Source organism: Panicum hallii, chromosome 5 (genome assembly GCF_002211085.1).
Source record: "Panicum hallii strain FIL2 chromosome 5, PHallii_v3.1, whole genome shotgun sequence".
Lineage (NCBI taxonomy): Eukaryota > Viridiplantae > Streptophyta > Magnoliopsida > Poales > Poaceae > Panicum > Panicum hallii.
In genome coordinates, this window is record NC_038046.1 from 16,756,184 (window position 1) to 16,771,717 (window position 15,534).

Here is a 15,534-nt window from a genome sequence, read left to right on the forward strand (position 1 = left end):
AGTTGGCCTCCATGACTAGCTGCTACCGCTAGCACCGGGATTGGAGGGAATGGACTGACTGGCTTGATCATTGAGTTGAGTTGGATGGTGTGAGCGAACGCTGATTGGGCGAGAGTGCCTTGCACCGTTTGGGCTCTGAACCAAGGTCTGCAGGCAGGGCAAATCTTTGGCTGTCAGCCAGTGACAGTGTTTACTCTGAAGTTAGACAGACGCTTTGCACAGGCATTCATTCGATCTGCAGCTAAATGGTACATGCAGGTTGGCTGCATTATCTGCAATGCCGTCTTCCTTCAACTATTTTGCAAGTTTCTCATCGGGGCATGATGCACAACTGGACCTGATTTTCTTTTCACCCTTTCCAATCCTTGGTCAACGGTTTCGAGTGCACTCAACAGAAGGCAAAAGGCAAAGCCAATTTGATCCTACCCAAGACGTTGCGGGAGGTGCCGATCGATGTGCATCGCATTGGGAAGCAGGCGGATCCTTGGAACGGAAAGGATTGGTTCGTGGCTTGTCATCCTCTCGGCAAGCCACCGAACGCCGCGAGTAGCGAGGGCCCCGTCGCGGCAACGTGCAGGCATCTATCAGGTGAGTCGCCGCCTGTCCGGTTGGTCTCCTCCTGCCCCTGGCCAGTGGCTACGCGCTTCGTCGTAGTGGGAATCCACCCATCCGGCGCGTTGCTGAGCCTGCCCCCGCCGTGAAACACGGGAGAGCCGGAGGCGCTTGCATACACACACAGCCAGCCTGTCTTGTGCTCTTGAGCTTAGTACTGACACTGGAGCAGAATAATGCAGCTGTGATCACCGAGTTGACGAACGCGTACCTTAACGGCTCCCATGCGTTCCGTGGCTGTCTCCGCGTCACGCACGGATTTACGGGTCGCTGCTGGTGGCCGCGCTAGACGCTATTCCTAAACGGCGGCGGCTCCCAAAAGAAAAGGTGCCGATAGATGAGGACCGGAGGTAGCAGACGGCGGCTGATGCCGTAGTACCAGTACCCGGTGCATGAATCCAGATGATAACGCGTGTCTGCTGTTGCCGGTGACGATGATTGATTAGGGAATACCAACAAGGATTACGATGAGCTGGTTCGCCGGGCTGCATGTGAGTGGGGCCGCCGCCTCTGAGGCCTGATCACCACCATGCGAGGCTTGTGGTGGCCCATGGCCGTGTCGCCGCCAGCGACCGCTCCTGGCTGGAGCGAGCAAACATTCCCCCGCGTCTCCTCGCTGGCGATTCGTCTCGTCTCAGGTGTTCCAGTCGAAGTTTCCAACCCCCAACACTTCAGCCTTCAGGCGAGGCAACCGCATGTCCATCACTGGCAGCGCCACACTCCTGTTCGGAGCGGTTGGTTCCCCTGGCGGCACGCGACTTCAGACTGGTGCTCATCGCAGCCAGCCACAGGTGGCGGCGAGCCATGTGCGGGAAGGCGACGATCCCGCTGCGTTTTTCTCTCACCATTCCAACGCTCCAAACCCGGCCGGCTCCCCCTCCAATGCAAAACGGTGACGACCTCACGACCGTCTTGTGCTTGATGTGAATGTGATGCCGCGCGCGCTAGCTGCTAGGCTCATCATGAATCAGCAGGGCAGGCCGAGCTGTGTGTGTTTGCAGATAATCACCTGCTCCTGACGTCAGATTTATTTGGAAACGCCGGACGAGAAAAAAAGAAGAAGAAATAGAAGCAGATACTGTGCGTACAGGTGACTGAGTGGGAGACAAACGTATGTACTAGGAAATCACCTGCTCCTCAGACGGGCACCAGCCAGAGGCTGGTGTACTCTTCCGCAGCTTTGTCCTTTAAAAAGTTTTCGTCTTGCTCTGAAACTTTTTTTTTCCTTTTGCAGTGGCGGTTTCTCTTTCTCCAGCCAGCTCGCAACAGTATGATCTTGCCTTTTTGGTGCAAGGAAAGATAGAAAAGGAAAGAAAGAAAATATATTGTTTTTGAAAGACAAGAAAGAACGAAAATAGGTTCCAGCGTGCTAAATGAGCCATCCAGCTGCAATGGCTCCCATGTGATGGTGCAGCACTGGCAGATGTTGCTTTCTCAGGTTCAGCTGCTAATGCAACGTTTCCTTTTGTTTCTATGCGAAGCTGATATCAGTATACCACTTTTCAGTGGAGATGCAAAAAAACTCCAAGAGTACTACTAGTCACAGCGCCCCACCAGTTTCGCTGCAGGGTTGTTCAAGTAGCAGGCTGGCGAGGATGGCTGGCGTGCATCCAACCCAACTGAGGCTGAAAGGTAAGGCAGGGTCAGGAGCCTTTCAGCCCTCAGGTGACCCTCCCATAAAACAAATGGTATGTAGCAATGGCAGGATACTAGCAGTTGCTGGCTCCAACCAATCCAAATAATCTATTATTATATTAATAAGAGAGTGTTAAAAGAAGCCACCATGTTCGCCGAAAGAATCTAGAAATTCTCATATCAATCTAAAAAAAGATTTGCACTGTTGGATTTTAATCCAACGATCTAAGCTAACCGGAAGAGTCCATGTGGAATAAGATTTATAAATATGTAAAAAATCAGAATTTATAAATAGATAAGAAAATCCATGGAAGATGCATATGCTATTCAAGTCAAGACATCTTGAGTTAGCAATTGGGTGTCATATTAAGAAAAAAAACAATTTGATATCTGGGGACAAGGGCCAAACAACGAAAGGAAACATAACGTCACCTCCATGCATATACAATTTGATGCAATCAACCGTGTTTGCCTCTCCTGCAATGCATGCAGCGCAACACATGGACAACACGCAATAGTTCAACGGGTAATGTGAGCCTGGTGTGTTCATACTGCCACTGATGATACCGATTTCGTGTGTACGTGGGCTTGAGCTACAGTGAGACTTTGATTCCCGTGGTAATTGGTAAAGAACTCAATTTTTGATCCGGCGACCTAGACGCTACACTTTGCGGTGAGAGAGAATTGAAAACAGAACTGATAAAGAGAAGAAGGTGAGGAAATCTTGCTTGCACAAAGCCTAAAAGGCAGTATGAGGTTGGTATATAGGGTAGGGGTGGTAAAGGGTCTAAAACTTTAGCAAAGAAATTTTAAGAGTCGGACTATGGTACGCTGATATACTTTTAAGCGAAAAATGATTAAAGGATTGAGTTTATTCTGAATGGGTATTAGAGCTATGGTCCATTACCAACCCCATGTATGATAGACATAAAGAGCCTATACAAAATATAAATAATAAATAACTAAATATGGAATAGAAAGAATTTTTTTTCATTTCTATAGATATTGGATGCAAATACCTTAAATAAAGAACCCATTTAGAGTATATTTAGTTAGTAGCTAAACTAGCATAGTACCCGTGCGTTGCTACGGATAATATAAATTTTACGAGGATCTACATGAGGCTACCAACTTTGTACTTTTTCACTCCATGTACAGGCCATGCCGTGAGCTTGTGGCCGTGTGAAGCATTGATTATCCGGGTTTCGATTAGGATTCCGATTGATTTATTCAGATTCCGATTAGGATTCTGATTGATTTGTCCGGATTTCAATTAAAATTTCAATTGACGGAACAAAGGATCATTGCTTACTTTAGAAATAGTAGAGATTCAAAATAAAAATAATAAAAATATTTTGATACATGTATAGATTCAATTAACGAGAAAAGTTAATGATAGAAAAAAGATAAATAATCAAATCCATTTATACTAATCGATACCAACAATATAGTAATAGATGTACTACAAGTGATGAAATTTAACCAAATAGTAATATTTAATCCTTTGTCCATTTGGAATTATGATGGGAGAAAAGAAAAAGAATCATCTCTACCAAAAACCAAACAGAGTGTGGTATATCATCTCGCTGCCATGCATCATCTCATCATATATGTCTGTTTCCATATGATGTCTCAACTCGCGAGCCACCTCATACTGAGACATCGAACCTAAGATGCATTGCTATTGGCGCCATCAAATGGAGAAGAGCGCTTATCTAATTGCCTACAAAGGAGAATGGCTCCAAATCAGGCTGCCCTAAAAAGAATAATACTTGAAAATTAAGAAGCCACCACATCCATTCTCGAGAGCTAGAAATTCAGATGTTAATTAATGTGAAAAAAGAAAGATCTACAATTTTTTATTTTTATGGGCTCAAATTATAATGGTGACTTAATTAATTCACATCACACTAGAGTACCCATTTTGTATAAACAAAAGTTTAAACTAAAAAGAAGTAAAGAAAACTGATCAATGTTGTTACGTAGAGTTGCAGTAGGTTTAACCTAGGTTTAGCCCTAGGTGCCCTAATGGGCTAAACATGGGGTTTAGCCTTGATTAGGACTAATAGGCTCTAGCCACCAATTAGTTATTATATGTGCAATTATCTTAGCAATTAGTTTATGTTTAGTCCTCCATTTTGTCATCCAAACAAGACAGCCAAACACCCCTTCATACTTATAATTAAGTGTTAAATGAAGTCAATATACTTGCATATGGGGTCATAAATTACCACATTAATAGGTTAAAAAACATGAATATCTCCACCATTGATCTTAGTGAGTCCATCTGATAATGGATCGATTTTCTCTAATACAAGAGTAAATTAAAAACATCTCAGGATGATACTCCTATAACTATTTCCTTAAGTGCACAGTATGTAAGTGCAATGTGAATTGGTATTTGTAGAATCATCAAGGTGCAAGGAGGCCCGTCGCGTCCTAGATTTCTATCCTAGCGCCAATCTAAAGAAAGATCAGCGGAGCAAATGTGAGAAATGGAATATACTATGTGAAGCACTTGGCGGAAGGTAGAGAGGCTTCATAGCTATGGGAAGAAGCACGAGGCAATGGTGCACATCAGCGAAATACACATGAGAGAGAAACAAAGAAAGAAACCAAAAGTTTTCAAAGTTGAGGAGATGGCAGACAACAAGCTTGATAGCGGTGCACCCAAAAGGCATAACTCCTATTCTTTTCTAAATAACTTAAGAAAAGGCTTTTTGTAAAATCATATAAACAGTAAATGAAATAAGTTAAACTAATAATCCAAGGTGAGTCCAAGAAGACAACATAATTAAGTGATATTAGCATCTTGATCTTCATATGTCTTCAGAATTAAAATAATCAAATAATTGTGTATGTCAAATACATAAAAATAAATACCAAAGTTTTTTTAAAAAAAATATAAGCAAATCAATATATTTTCATATTTTTATGGGACTATTTTCATAGGTATTGGGAAGAAAAAGACTTAAACAAATGATTTTTGTAAAATCTAATTCATAATAACTAAATGTTTAGACTAAAAATGGGAAAAAAGAACAGGCTATATCAAAAATAATATTAGAAAAAGGGACACTAGCGACCAACGGAGGACTGAAGTATAACATAATCTCTATTTTTAGTATCTTGCTTTTAATTTCACAATTATTCCAAACTGAGGTACACTAATAAGGACTGATTAGCTTAGAGTACGCGTAGAAGCATCATCAAAATAAAGATATGCACCTAAACTATGTTCATACATAAATATTCCCTTTTATCAAGTTCATGTTTTGCGCGATGAAATATGATGATAAAAAGTGATATGTTAAACTGGGTTATTTGGACAAAACAATGATAATGAAACATCAAAACAAAATTACTGACAAAAAATTTAATTTCAAGTTAAAAGGGACCCAAGTATTAGCATCTAAAAAGCTGGCTACCCGTGCTATTACCCGTGCTATTTGCATGGGCTATCGTGCTTGTTCATTCATACTACATCGTCTAACTATCGACCTATCTGGCTTTCAAATGCAATCGTCGGGAAGCTCATCTTCACCTGCCTGTGTTTATTCTTTTCTCAAAGTCAATTGTCACACCACAAAGTTTAAGCAGACGGACCAACATTTTGTGTTTAGCGGGTTCAGGTTAGACAGTGTAATGGGCTTTTGAAGTTCGGGTGCAAATGGGCCGTGTGGCCGCGGGCTGAGTAGCGCAAATCCGATTTACTTTTTACATCATTTTTGTTTTCTCCTGACAAGAGCACGATTGTACAGATCCATCTTTCCTAAAAAAAGAAATGTATAATTAAAGAAAAGAGCATAACTCTTCTGTTATATGAATTAACAGAAGACACTAGGTATATTATTTGCAAGATACATCTAAACAGAAAAAAAAAAGACGTTGGTCTGCATGTGTTATCAATCTCACTAACCAATACAGACTTTCATATCCAGTCAAACAAATTATCAAGCAGCCACCTGTTCCTTCACTTGAGCAATGCTGTCCGTAGACACCGGAGGACCTGAATGTCCCTTCAGAAACTGAGCTGCCACTTCCATGGGTGGGAACTCAGAAGCTTCTACTAGTTTCTATATGATGGCCTGCTGGGAGATTGGACGTCAGAAGGGCAGACTCTTTTCAAGTTTTCAAGAGTATCGGTTGCTAACCACAGAACATTGCAAGTCTTTGTATTCCTAAAGAAACATATTGACAACCACCTCTTGGGTAACACCATTTGAAACCACCTATATTCTTTTAGCGTGTGAGGTTAAACACCTGAACAGAATAACCAAACCCAGTCAGCAATGAATGAGTCAAAATTCACAGAAATATTTCTACCAAGTACCAACGAATAGTATCACTGGATAGGGAAAGCAACATGTATTAGAGCCAATTTCTCAAATCCTAGAAAATTGTTCGATCAACCCTAGTTCCATTTCAAAATAGCAAACCAAATGTCCAAGTTAAAGATGGACGATATTACTCTAACAAATAAGATCTTTCAACATTAATAGCAGGGGCACATGACGATTGAAATAACAGTGCAATTGAATCCCTCAATGGACAACTATGTTTAAAGAGAGAAAATGACATTTCGGTATTATCTTGTTGCAGCAACTAAGTAGTGAACATCTTTATAAATTGGCCTGACAAAATAGTGCATTACATGTTTTTCCTATGATAACTTTGAAGTGATGAAAAAGGTAGGGAAACACTGGGGAACATGACCAGATCAAATATCAAATTCATTTATGCGCCCTTTTGCAGATCCAGAAAATGCCGAACCAGGAATGATGCACGACAACATTTTTTATAATTGACTTAAGCCTATTAGCTTTGTAAATCTAGACATGAAAGTTGATCTCAAGCAGCATGTGTGCTAGTGCTGCAGTGACCAATATAAAATCTTAAATCTGAGACCTGGAGCTTATCAGAATATAAAACAAGGAATGCATGGCTGCGGTTGTTATCGATGTTCTTTTTATCTGAGTTCCCAATGGTTTTAGACATGTCAGCTTTGTAGCCTTAAACCCCAAAAGCTGATATCAGTGCCATGAATGTCACTGTAATACTCAGTCTTAAAAAAAAATAGTAAACCTGAGCGAACGAGATAAGCCAACCCCACCTCACGACACTAAGCGCAAAATCTTAGTGGGAATAGCAGCCATGTTTTGGTCTATCTAGCTATTTAGTGATGATATTACTTTTAACAAAAAAACCTATAACGCCTTTTATGCAGACAATATTCAGGGGAACATCTGGTTCAAATCCTGGAAGCAATCAAAAGGAGGCGGAAAGGGATATATCCAGATTGCTTGTCACGCCGTGGAAGTGGTGGCTATGGAGGTCTACACGAAGAATGGCTGGTGGTATCAATTTAGATTATGTGATTGACTTAAGTTATCATGTAGTCTGGAACCTTTTACCACTATCATTTTCCAAACATGTCATTGACATCATGATATAATATCGACAATGGCGGTATGTACTGGATGATGCAAAAGGTTGAAACTTCATTCATTTTCAAAAAAAAAAACAAACTCAAACACTCATGTTCTCTAGATGGCACAGCCTGTTCTAAAGCTCGATTGCGCTTTATGAACAGAACAGTATTGACAATTGAGCCTTAATTGGCATGAGTTGCCAATGTGTACAAACCAGACAGGACGCGCAAAAGGCTAGAAGCTATTTTTCGACCAAGCCACCTGTTCGGATCATATCAACAGAACTTTCAGGAGGACCACTCAGGGGAAGAACTACTCGGCAAAAGGCTAGAAGATACTCCCCCCCACCCCCCACCCCCCCAACCGCAATCCCCCCACCCCCCATTGTTCAGTCTAGTTGGAATTATAAGGAGGACCACTCAGGGAAAGATCAACTACTGCAATGTAGCAGAAAAATTCAATGAAAATGCAAGCTAAACTGAGCTTTAGCGCATCTATGCTTTGACGAAGATTACTATTTTCATCATAAAAACAGAGAAAAAAAAAAGCAAAATGAACATTTAGCGCCAGAAAACTTGATTGCATATCATATATGCCACAATAGGAATATCAAGATGCTGTAACAAGTGATTAAACAAGTTGATCCAATCGGGAAAACAGGTCCATATAGCTTGTTGCTGCTTCCAACTAAACTATCCTCCACACAGATGACAAGTGGATTAGGATACAAGAAGTTGTCAGAACTCAGAACTGGAACTGATGTGGGATGTAATTGGCAATTTGGCACAGAGCTGACAATGGCCAACCAAATTTAGTCAACACAAAATATAGAATTTGTGAACCACCAGTACATCCGTAGGAAATCCATAACTTGCCTAAATAATTAGCCAAATAAACAAGCAAACTCCAACGAGCCTGTCTGAGCATACACTATTTTGCCTCTCTACTTGAACTTTTGCAATTCCCTTCCGATAAGCCCCATCAGTAGACAGCACAGCACAACAATACCAGAGATCTATTCAGATGTGCACATTACACTATCGGCACAATATGTCACTGGTGCTAACACCACTAAATTAGTAATACTGTTAGGACTCATGGTGACTATTCAAAATACAGATGAGTGGTGGTTCAAATATCTCAACACAATTAAGTGGCAACATTAAGATTATAAGAATTTTGGCGATGTAAACTTAGTCACTGTAAAATTCTTGCCAGCACCAGACTATTGTTCACACAAAAATCAGTAAGAGGCTAAATAGACAAGCCAATAAATTTGAGTGGAGTCCACATGTAGATAGGAAGTATGAGTGGAGTCCACATGTAGATAGGAAGTATGCAAAGGAAACAAAAAGACATTTGGTGGGATTGAATTGCTTACTTGCACGAAGCCGTGATATTGGAATTTCTTTCAACTCCCGCCGAATACATAGGTATTCACCGAGGAGAGCCATGATTGCCAAACCAGCGATATTGACAACCCACCATGTAACTGAAGCTGGCCAACCACCATAAACAATACAAATGAAGAGATGGATTATGTAGAGGGTTGCTGCAAAGTCCAGGCACTTCTTGGCTCTCTCAATCACATAAAGCATGAATCCAGCACTGCCCATGCAAATCATAGAAGCAAGATCAACAATATACCATTTCTTGCCAAAAAAAAAACATAGAAGGAAGGGTTGCACAACTGAAAAAGGATAAATAACATCTATCTGCAAAAGCTAAAAAAGGATTGAAGTGATTACTTAGTCCTTCATATTGTTGCTTTGGATTACAATTTTTAAGAAAAATGCAGTCTTGAAAAATTAGTGTAAGCTAGAATCCAAAGATACCTACTAAACCAGTAATTGAAATTCTGTTATTTTGATACTTGCTCGAGATGGAAGCAAGATTAGGAATAAACCGTCCTGCACATTTGCGCATAGGGCTTGTTTGTTCCCTTAATAAAAATACTTACAACAAAAATACAATATCCCAGTGAAATTAATCTCTATTATAAACAACTATGGCTCAAGAATAAGTAATTAGTGAGAAGACTAAGATGTCACTCTCAAGCATAACCAGAACACCTATTTCATATGGTGTAACCACTACACGATGGAAGATAAATGATACAATGCTCCTATCCTACAGGAAAGATTTGTGCCTGCAAGTCAGATACTTCAGAGCTCTTGCGCTTAACTAGTGCCCCAGGAAATGTCTAGCAATTCATGCAAATTAACACTTCTAATTGCTGTGCCTGCCCTAAACGCACAGATCTGGAAACACAGGCCCCACATAGCTTTCACAATCAACAGCCGTAGCTCTCGCAACCAGAAGCAATTAGCCCCCAAAAGCACACGCGCCTGACAGGTATATATGGCGTTCTGACTCTTGCCAGAAGAACCCATTCCAACCTCAGATCAAGCAAGAAGACGGGGAGCAAGAGTAGGGAGCGGCGGCGTACCCTGCGACTGCGGCGAGGAGGAATGAGGCGATGGCGCACCACCCGGTGGGTGTGCGCGGTGTGAGAGTGGCGAAGTCGAAGAAGTAGAGGAGGGTGAGCCGCGGGACGCGGGCGCCGACGAGGAGCGCCATGGAGAGGCCGAGGGCCAGGTAGTAGAGGCACTGCAGGCACACGATCTGCGACACGATCAGCCACGGGTCCCACACCATCGCCCCGTAGAACATCTTCGCTCCCCGTCCCCGGCTTCTTCTCACCGCGGGGGAGGAGGAAGGGATGCGGCTTCTTCTCTCCCCGTCCCCGGATTCTTCTCACCGGAGGGGAGGAGGAAGGGATGCGGCTTCTTCTCTCCTCTCCGGCCCCGCTCACTGGAGGGAAGGAGGAAGGGATGCGTCTTCTTCTCTCCCCGTCTCCGGCCCCGCTCGCCGGAGGGAAGGAGGAAGGTAGGCGGCGGCGGGCGGTGGTTGGGCGCGGATCTCTCTTGGCGGCCTCGGGTTGTCTGTCTGGGCCTTCTGGGGGAGAGGGGGAGGTGTTTGTTGCCTCTGATTGCCCCCCTGCACTGCTGTCTCTGCTGGATCAAGAATATGCTTCGTCTTTTTCTTTTTTTTTCCTTTTCTTTTGGCATTTGCTGGGTTTTTCAATGCAAATTTTGGGGCTGTTTTCTTTCGCTGGAGGGTGGGTCCAAGGGACCCAGGCTGATTTGCTGGGTGCAGTCAGCTCGATTTGCTCCTTAGATATTTTGGTACAAATTAATTCCAATTGATAATTTTTTCAAGGTGGAATTGTTATCCTATAATATTTTTTATGCAAAAGGTTACTGCATTAATATACCTAAGGCCCGTTTGGATCATTTAGGTGACTAAATTTAGGTAACTGAACTTAGTCCATACCTGTTTGGATCCATGGAAAAAAAATTAGGTGGAAAGCCATTTGAAACATATAAATGGGTGAAACTAAACTTTAGTCCAAATTAGATGGGTTCTACAAACTAATGGACTAAACTTTAATTGGAATAAAACTAAGTTTTAGTTCAAACCTATTTGGATCACCTAATGGATTAAACTTTCAGACTAAGATTTAATCCATGGATCCAAACATGACCTAAGCGGCATGGTTTCAAGCCCTCGTGCGTGGGATTATTTTCCATTTGCAAAGCTGATTACTCCCTTTGTCATGAAAAATATAAGTGTCCTAGCAATTTTGAGACAATTAAAAAGGTTAACAAAGAGTAACATCCCCTATGAATCCCTGTTTGTTTGTCAATCTACTGATTTCAAGGCTGGCTGATTGGGTGGTACATGGTTTAAAAGGCATCTTTACATGTAATTAACTAAAATAGCTATTAAAGAGGATGGTTAAAGCCAAAAACAAAAGGAAACAAAAGCATTCTTGCATGTCAACTCGGTTGAAGGGGAAAGTTTAGTGTAGAATTAAATGACTGGACTAAAATCCAAATACATATAGAGTGCCTTATATCTAGGAACAATTTGTGAATGTTTGAATGCCTTATATTTTAAGGGCAGATGGAGTAATTACCCTGCAATCAGGCCAAAATCGAACGCTCGCTCGGCCACATCGCTCTTATTTAGCACCCTCCCCATTCTGATCTGGCGGTTGAAACGGGATATCGCGAAGTGTCGCTCCAGCGCCGCCAGCACCCTCCCCGTCGCCATCGAGCAGCGTCGCCTCCCTACGCGCGAGCTGCTTCACCGCCGGCTCGCCGCACGTCGGCATGCTCCTCGCCACTGCCCTGCCTGCGCGGCGCCATTGCGAGCCCCTCCGTTGCTACCGGACGCCTCACCTCCATGTCAGCTTTTGCTCCATATCAGCTAGCGAAGCAAGCGGTGAATTCAGGATTGTGAAGGATACGGATTGCACCCTGTGCTTCTGCTTCAGATGGTGTCCTGGTCCCCTCCGTGGCTCTGGTGTTTCCTAGGAAATAGTCATAGAGAGCAGCCCCACTGCTTGTCAGAGGTGCGCATCCTCTTAGTATCCAACATAAATAAGCAAGAGACATTCAATAGATAGATTTCTTGAGCAATTGTATTAGTCCTGATTTGTATTGTTTTTTTATACGGTAATTCATATCAACCGTAGCCATTCCACCACCAAAGAACTATCTGAATATGGTGAGCTTGTGTCCATTGGTTTCAGAATTTGTGTGCATCTATGGATTGCATTCCTACTGGATGAGCATGTTGTTTCAAAAATTACGGCATAGATGCCACTGCTGTCTTTGGGATGTTTTTCTGGAAGAAATTGTTTCCAAGATTTTTCTTTGCCAACCCAACTACCATATACAGGTTTAGCCATGATGAATAATATATATAACACCATAAATAAGATCATGAGTTCAACAAACTTAGTGTACCTTTTGTTACATGTATCATTTGATTCATACATAGAATAATTCAAACTAGATGATGATCCTATGGTTTGGTTGGGTGAAATGTACCAACTCAGACAAGATGAAGCCATCCCACTTGAATAGTTTGATATAATTTAAAAAATTGGTTAAACCACACCACCCATGCAACCAAATACATCCTTGTGGTCCCAAACCAATGTTGGGGTTACCATGTTTCTAGTAACATACTAGTCCACTCCATTGACTACCAAACATAACCAAAGGATCATCCGACGATCCTACAAGAACAATATCCAATTAGTAGTTAAAATCTAAAATTAGAATGTGGGGATCCAAACAAACTTACTAATAGACTTGCTGATTATTAGTAGCTCACTCTAGAACAATTAGTTCATTAGCTGCTTGAATGATGCTAACATGTGCTTATAGTGCAAAAATCAATTATTCAACCGCCTATTATCAGCAGGTGCATCCAATCAGTAGCTGCCATATTAGCCAACTAACTATTATCATTAGTGGGTTACAAAACTACAAAGACGCCCTTAATTACATGGCCCATATGCTTTCCACTTTTCGTCTCACCATCATGGGCCTCACGGAGCCCAACAAAAAAAGCCCACACCCCTGTTATCAAGAAAAGAGAAGGCCCACACCCCCACTTAACCACACCACCTCGCTCCACTCGAGAGAGGCCGGCCAAGCCCCAGCCGGCAGCCGCACTCGCTTCTTCTCCCCACCACCTCCCCGCAAAACCCTACGCCGCTCAGCCATGCTCCTCCGGCGACCGCTCCAAACCCTCACCCTCCCCCTCCTCCGCCGCCACCTCTCCGCCGCCGCCGCCGAGGCGCTCGTTTCCCCGGCAGACCACCACGGCGCCGACGCGCTCTCCCCTCCTTACGACTACCTCCCGGGCCACCCGCGGCCGGACCCCAAGCACGACGAGGTGATCCTCGCCGTGCCGCGCGCCTCCTCGGGCCGCCACGTCGCCGCCAAGGAGCGGAAGGCCGGGCGCGTCCCCGCCATCGTCTTCGAGCAGGAGAACGGCCAGGAGGGTGGCAACAAGCGCCTAGTCTCTGTGCAGTCCAAGCAGATCCGCAAGCTCGTCGACCACCTCGGCCGCTCATTCTTCCTCTCCAGGCTGTTCAGGCTCCAGGTCTGGTCAGAGCACGCGGGGCAGGGAGAACTCGTCGAGAGCGTCCGCGTCCTTCCGCGAAAGGTGGGTGCCTCTTTCCGTTGGATTGGTGGTAATCGCTAATGTCGATTTTGGCCTGTCCTGGGTAGAGCTTGCACGACTGAGATGACCCGATTGAACTGTGCCTTTTGTGACCCACCGGCATTTTGTAGAAGATTATATCGTTAGGAAACAGGGATGGGTGTTTTGGATTGAAATAATCATGCTCTTGGTCTAGAATTGCTCCATTTCTAGGTGAACGTTCAGGTTTATCAATGACGATACACTTGTTGAGGAATGAGGAAAGCAAGGTTGAATGGTGGCTTTAGAAGGGTACATACGAATATAATGTGAAACAACATTGCAATTCAAATAGGTTGTTAATCTTCACTTGCTACACTGGTTCAGAGGTGTCTAGGCATAAAAACTCTGTTAGATTAGTTTGCAGAACAAGATGATGATGCCCCTTGGTTGAATCTTGTTCCTGCGCCTCTGCTTCAATGGATGCTCAAGAGCAGATGCCATTGTACAATAAATATGTTGATTCTTGAACAATGATATACATTAACATGATTACCATGATGACTAATGCGGGATCTTGTTTGAATATATTCAGGTACACCTGCATGCAGGCACTGATGAACCTCTGAATGTCACATTCATGAGAGCCCCTTCTTCTGCACTTCTGAAAATAGATGTTCCTCTGATGTTCATTGGAGATGATGCTTCACCTGGTCTCAGGAAAGGTATATAGCACGTTTTGATGATCCATCGCTTAACACTAAACTACATGTCAAATAAAAAACTGTCTTTGTTTTTCCATATCAATATTGGGGTCTAAATCTTGTATGCTACACTCACATGGTATAAGCTTGTTACCTTAGGAACAGAATTAATTGTAAGAACTAATTGTAAGAATATTTAGGTTGCTTGGGATCAAGAGCTCATTTCTATTGAGCAATGCTAAAGTAAAGAACTCATTTCTATTGAGTGCTGCATAATGACTGTATTCTTTAATGGTTCATTGCTTTGTGCTATGTCCATTCATTTTCATATGAATCAGTGATTCTGTATACACCGAGTTTCCTATTTCAAAAACTCTGTCCACAATGTTTAAATATCACCTGCAGCATGTTACATACCACTTTAGTTCCTTTTTTTTTGGCATGAAACTGCTGGGGAGTTCCTTATTTATATCTGTCTTGCTTATCAGGTTAACATCTGTTTACTAATAATCCAGACTAATTTGTTTATATTGAAAATTCCAGGAGCTTACTTCAACACCATAAAACGAACAGTCAAGTATCTCTGCCCTGCTGACATCGTACCACCATACATTGAAGTGGATCTGAGCGAGTTGGATGTAGGACAAAAGCTTCTGATGCGTGACCTGAAAGTTCACCCTGCATTGAAGCTGCTTCAGTCACCAGATCAGCCCATTTGTAGCATTATAGGATCGAGGGCTCCTGAACAGAAGAAGGGAAAATAACTTGTTCCATGTATGAGCTATTATGAGCACAATAAGGTTCTTTTTTTTCTGTTTTTCTTGCTCGAGCTATTCGAGTCTTAATTCTCCTACTCTTAGGATGAATTGTAGCCACATACCACCATTTTACCTCAAGAAGAAATGTTTCGAGCAGCGACATGCTACAGCTAGAATCGCTTGCAGAGTTGCCCTGATATTTTTTAGTGTTACTTCCAGTGCTGCAAGCTTTGTTGAAAATGAAACTCTTAATGAAGTTTTGATTGTTTGAAAACTGATTCAGCATTACACGATCTACTTGGCATAATTGTGTTTGTAAGAATGATTGAGAGAAGATGATATTGTCTTTTGCCGTTGTGTCATTGTGAAGTAATGGGTCTGTATCTG

At 42.7% G+C, this 15,534-nt stretch overlaps 2 protein-coding genes across 3 annotated transcripts; one reads left to right on the forward strand and one right to left on the reverse strand.

Moving 5' to 3' along the window:
• Positions 1 to 5,938: 5,938 nt before the first annotated feature.
• On the reverse strand, positions 5,939 to 10,695 carry LOC112895822 (protein SYS1 homolog). 2 transcript variants are annotated; one of them, XM_025963817.1, is made up of 3 exons: positions 10,129 to 10,694; positions 9,061 to 9,287; positions 5,939 to 6,510 (listed from the first exon to the last, which is right to left on the reverse strand). In XM_025963817.1, exons 1-3 carry the CDS (start codon positions 10,350 to 10,352, stop codon positions 6,503 to 6,505), a joined length of 459 nt encoding a protein of 152 aa, XP_025819602.1. In that variant the 5' UTR covers positions 10,353 to 10,694; the 3' UTR covers positions 5,939 to 6,502. The 2 variants fall into 2 exon arrangements, with proteins under 2 accessions (XP_025819602.1, XP_025819601.1); XM_025963816.1 differs by lacking the exon at positions 5,939 to 6,510 and adding an exon at positions 8,072 to 8,972 and having other exon boundaries at positions 9,003 to 9,287; positions 10,129 to 10,695.
• Positions 10,696 to 13,179: 2,484 nt separating this feature from the next.
• On the forward strand, positions 13,180 to 15,444 carry LOC112894013 (50S ribosomal protein L25). The gene is made up of 3 exons (XM_025961568.1): positions 13,180 to 13,709; positions 14,281 to 14,410; positions 14,933 to 15,444. The coding sequence occupies exons 1-3, from the start codon at positions 13,263 to 13,265 to the stop codon at positions 15,151 to 15,153; spliced, it is 798 nt and encodes a 265-aa protein (XP_025817353.1). The 5' UTR covers positions 13,180 to 13,262; the 3' UTR covers positions 15,154 to 15,444.
• Positions 15,445 to 15,534: the final 90 nt, after the last annotated feature.

Excerpts from the sequence above, each read along its gene's own strand:
- LOC112894013 (XM_025961568.1), top strand. The coding sequence starts at position 13,263 with ATGCTCCTCCGGCGACCGCTCCAAACCCTCACCCTCCCCCTCCTCCGC. Across the intron at positions 13,710-14,280 it reads TCCGCGTCCTTCCGCGAAAG|GTACACCTGCATGCAGGCAC; the intron begins GTGGGTGCCTCT and ends GAATATATTCAG. Across the intron at positions 14,411-14,932 it reads TTCACCTGGTCTCAGGAAAG|GAGCTTACTTCAACACCATA; the intron begins GTATATAGCACG and ends TGAAAATTCCAG.
- LOC112895822 (XM_025963816.1), bottom strand. The coding sequence starts at position 10,352 with ATGTTCTACGGGGCGATGGTGTGGGACCCGTGGCTGATCGTGTCGCAG. Across the intron at positions 9,288-10,128 it reads CTCCTCGCCGCAGTCGCAGG|TGCTGGATTCATGCTTTATG; the intron begins GTACGCCGCCGC and ends TTGCATGGGCAG. Across the intron at positions 8,973-9,002 it reads TTTGCATACTTCCTATCTAC|ATGTGGACTCCACTCAAATT; the intron begins ATGTGGACTCCA and ends CTTCCTATCTAC.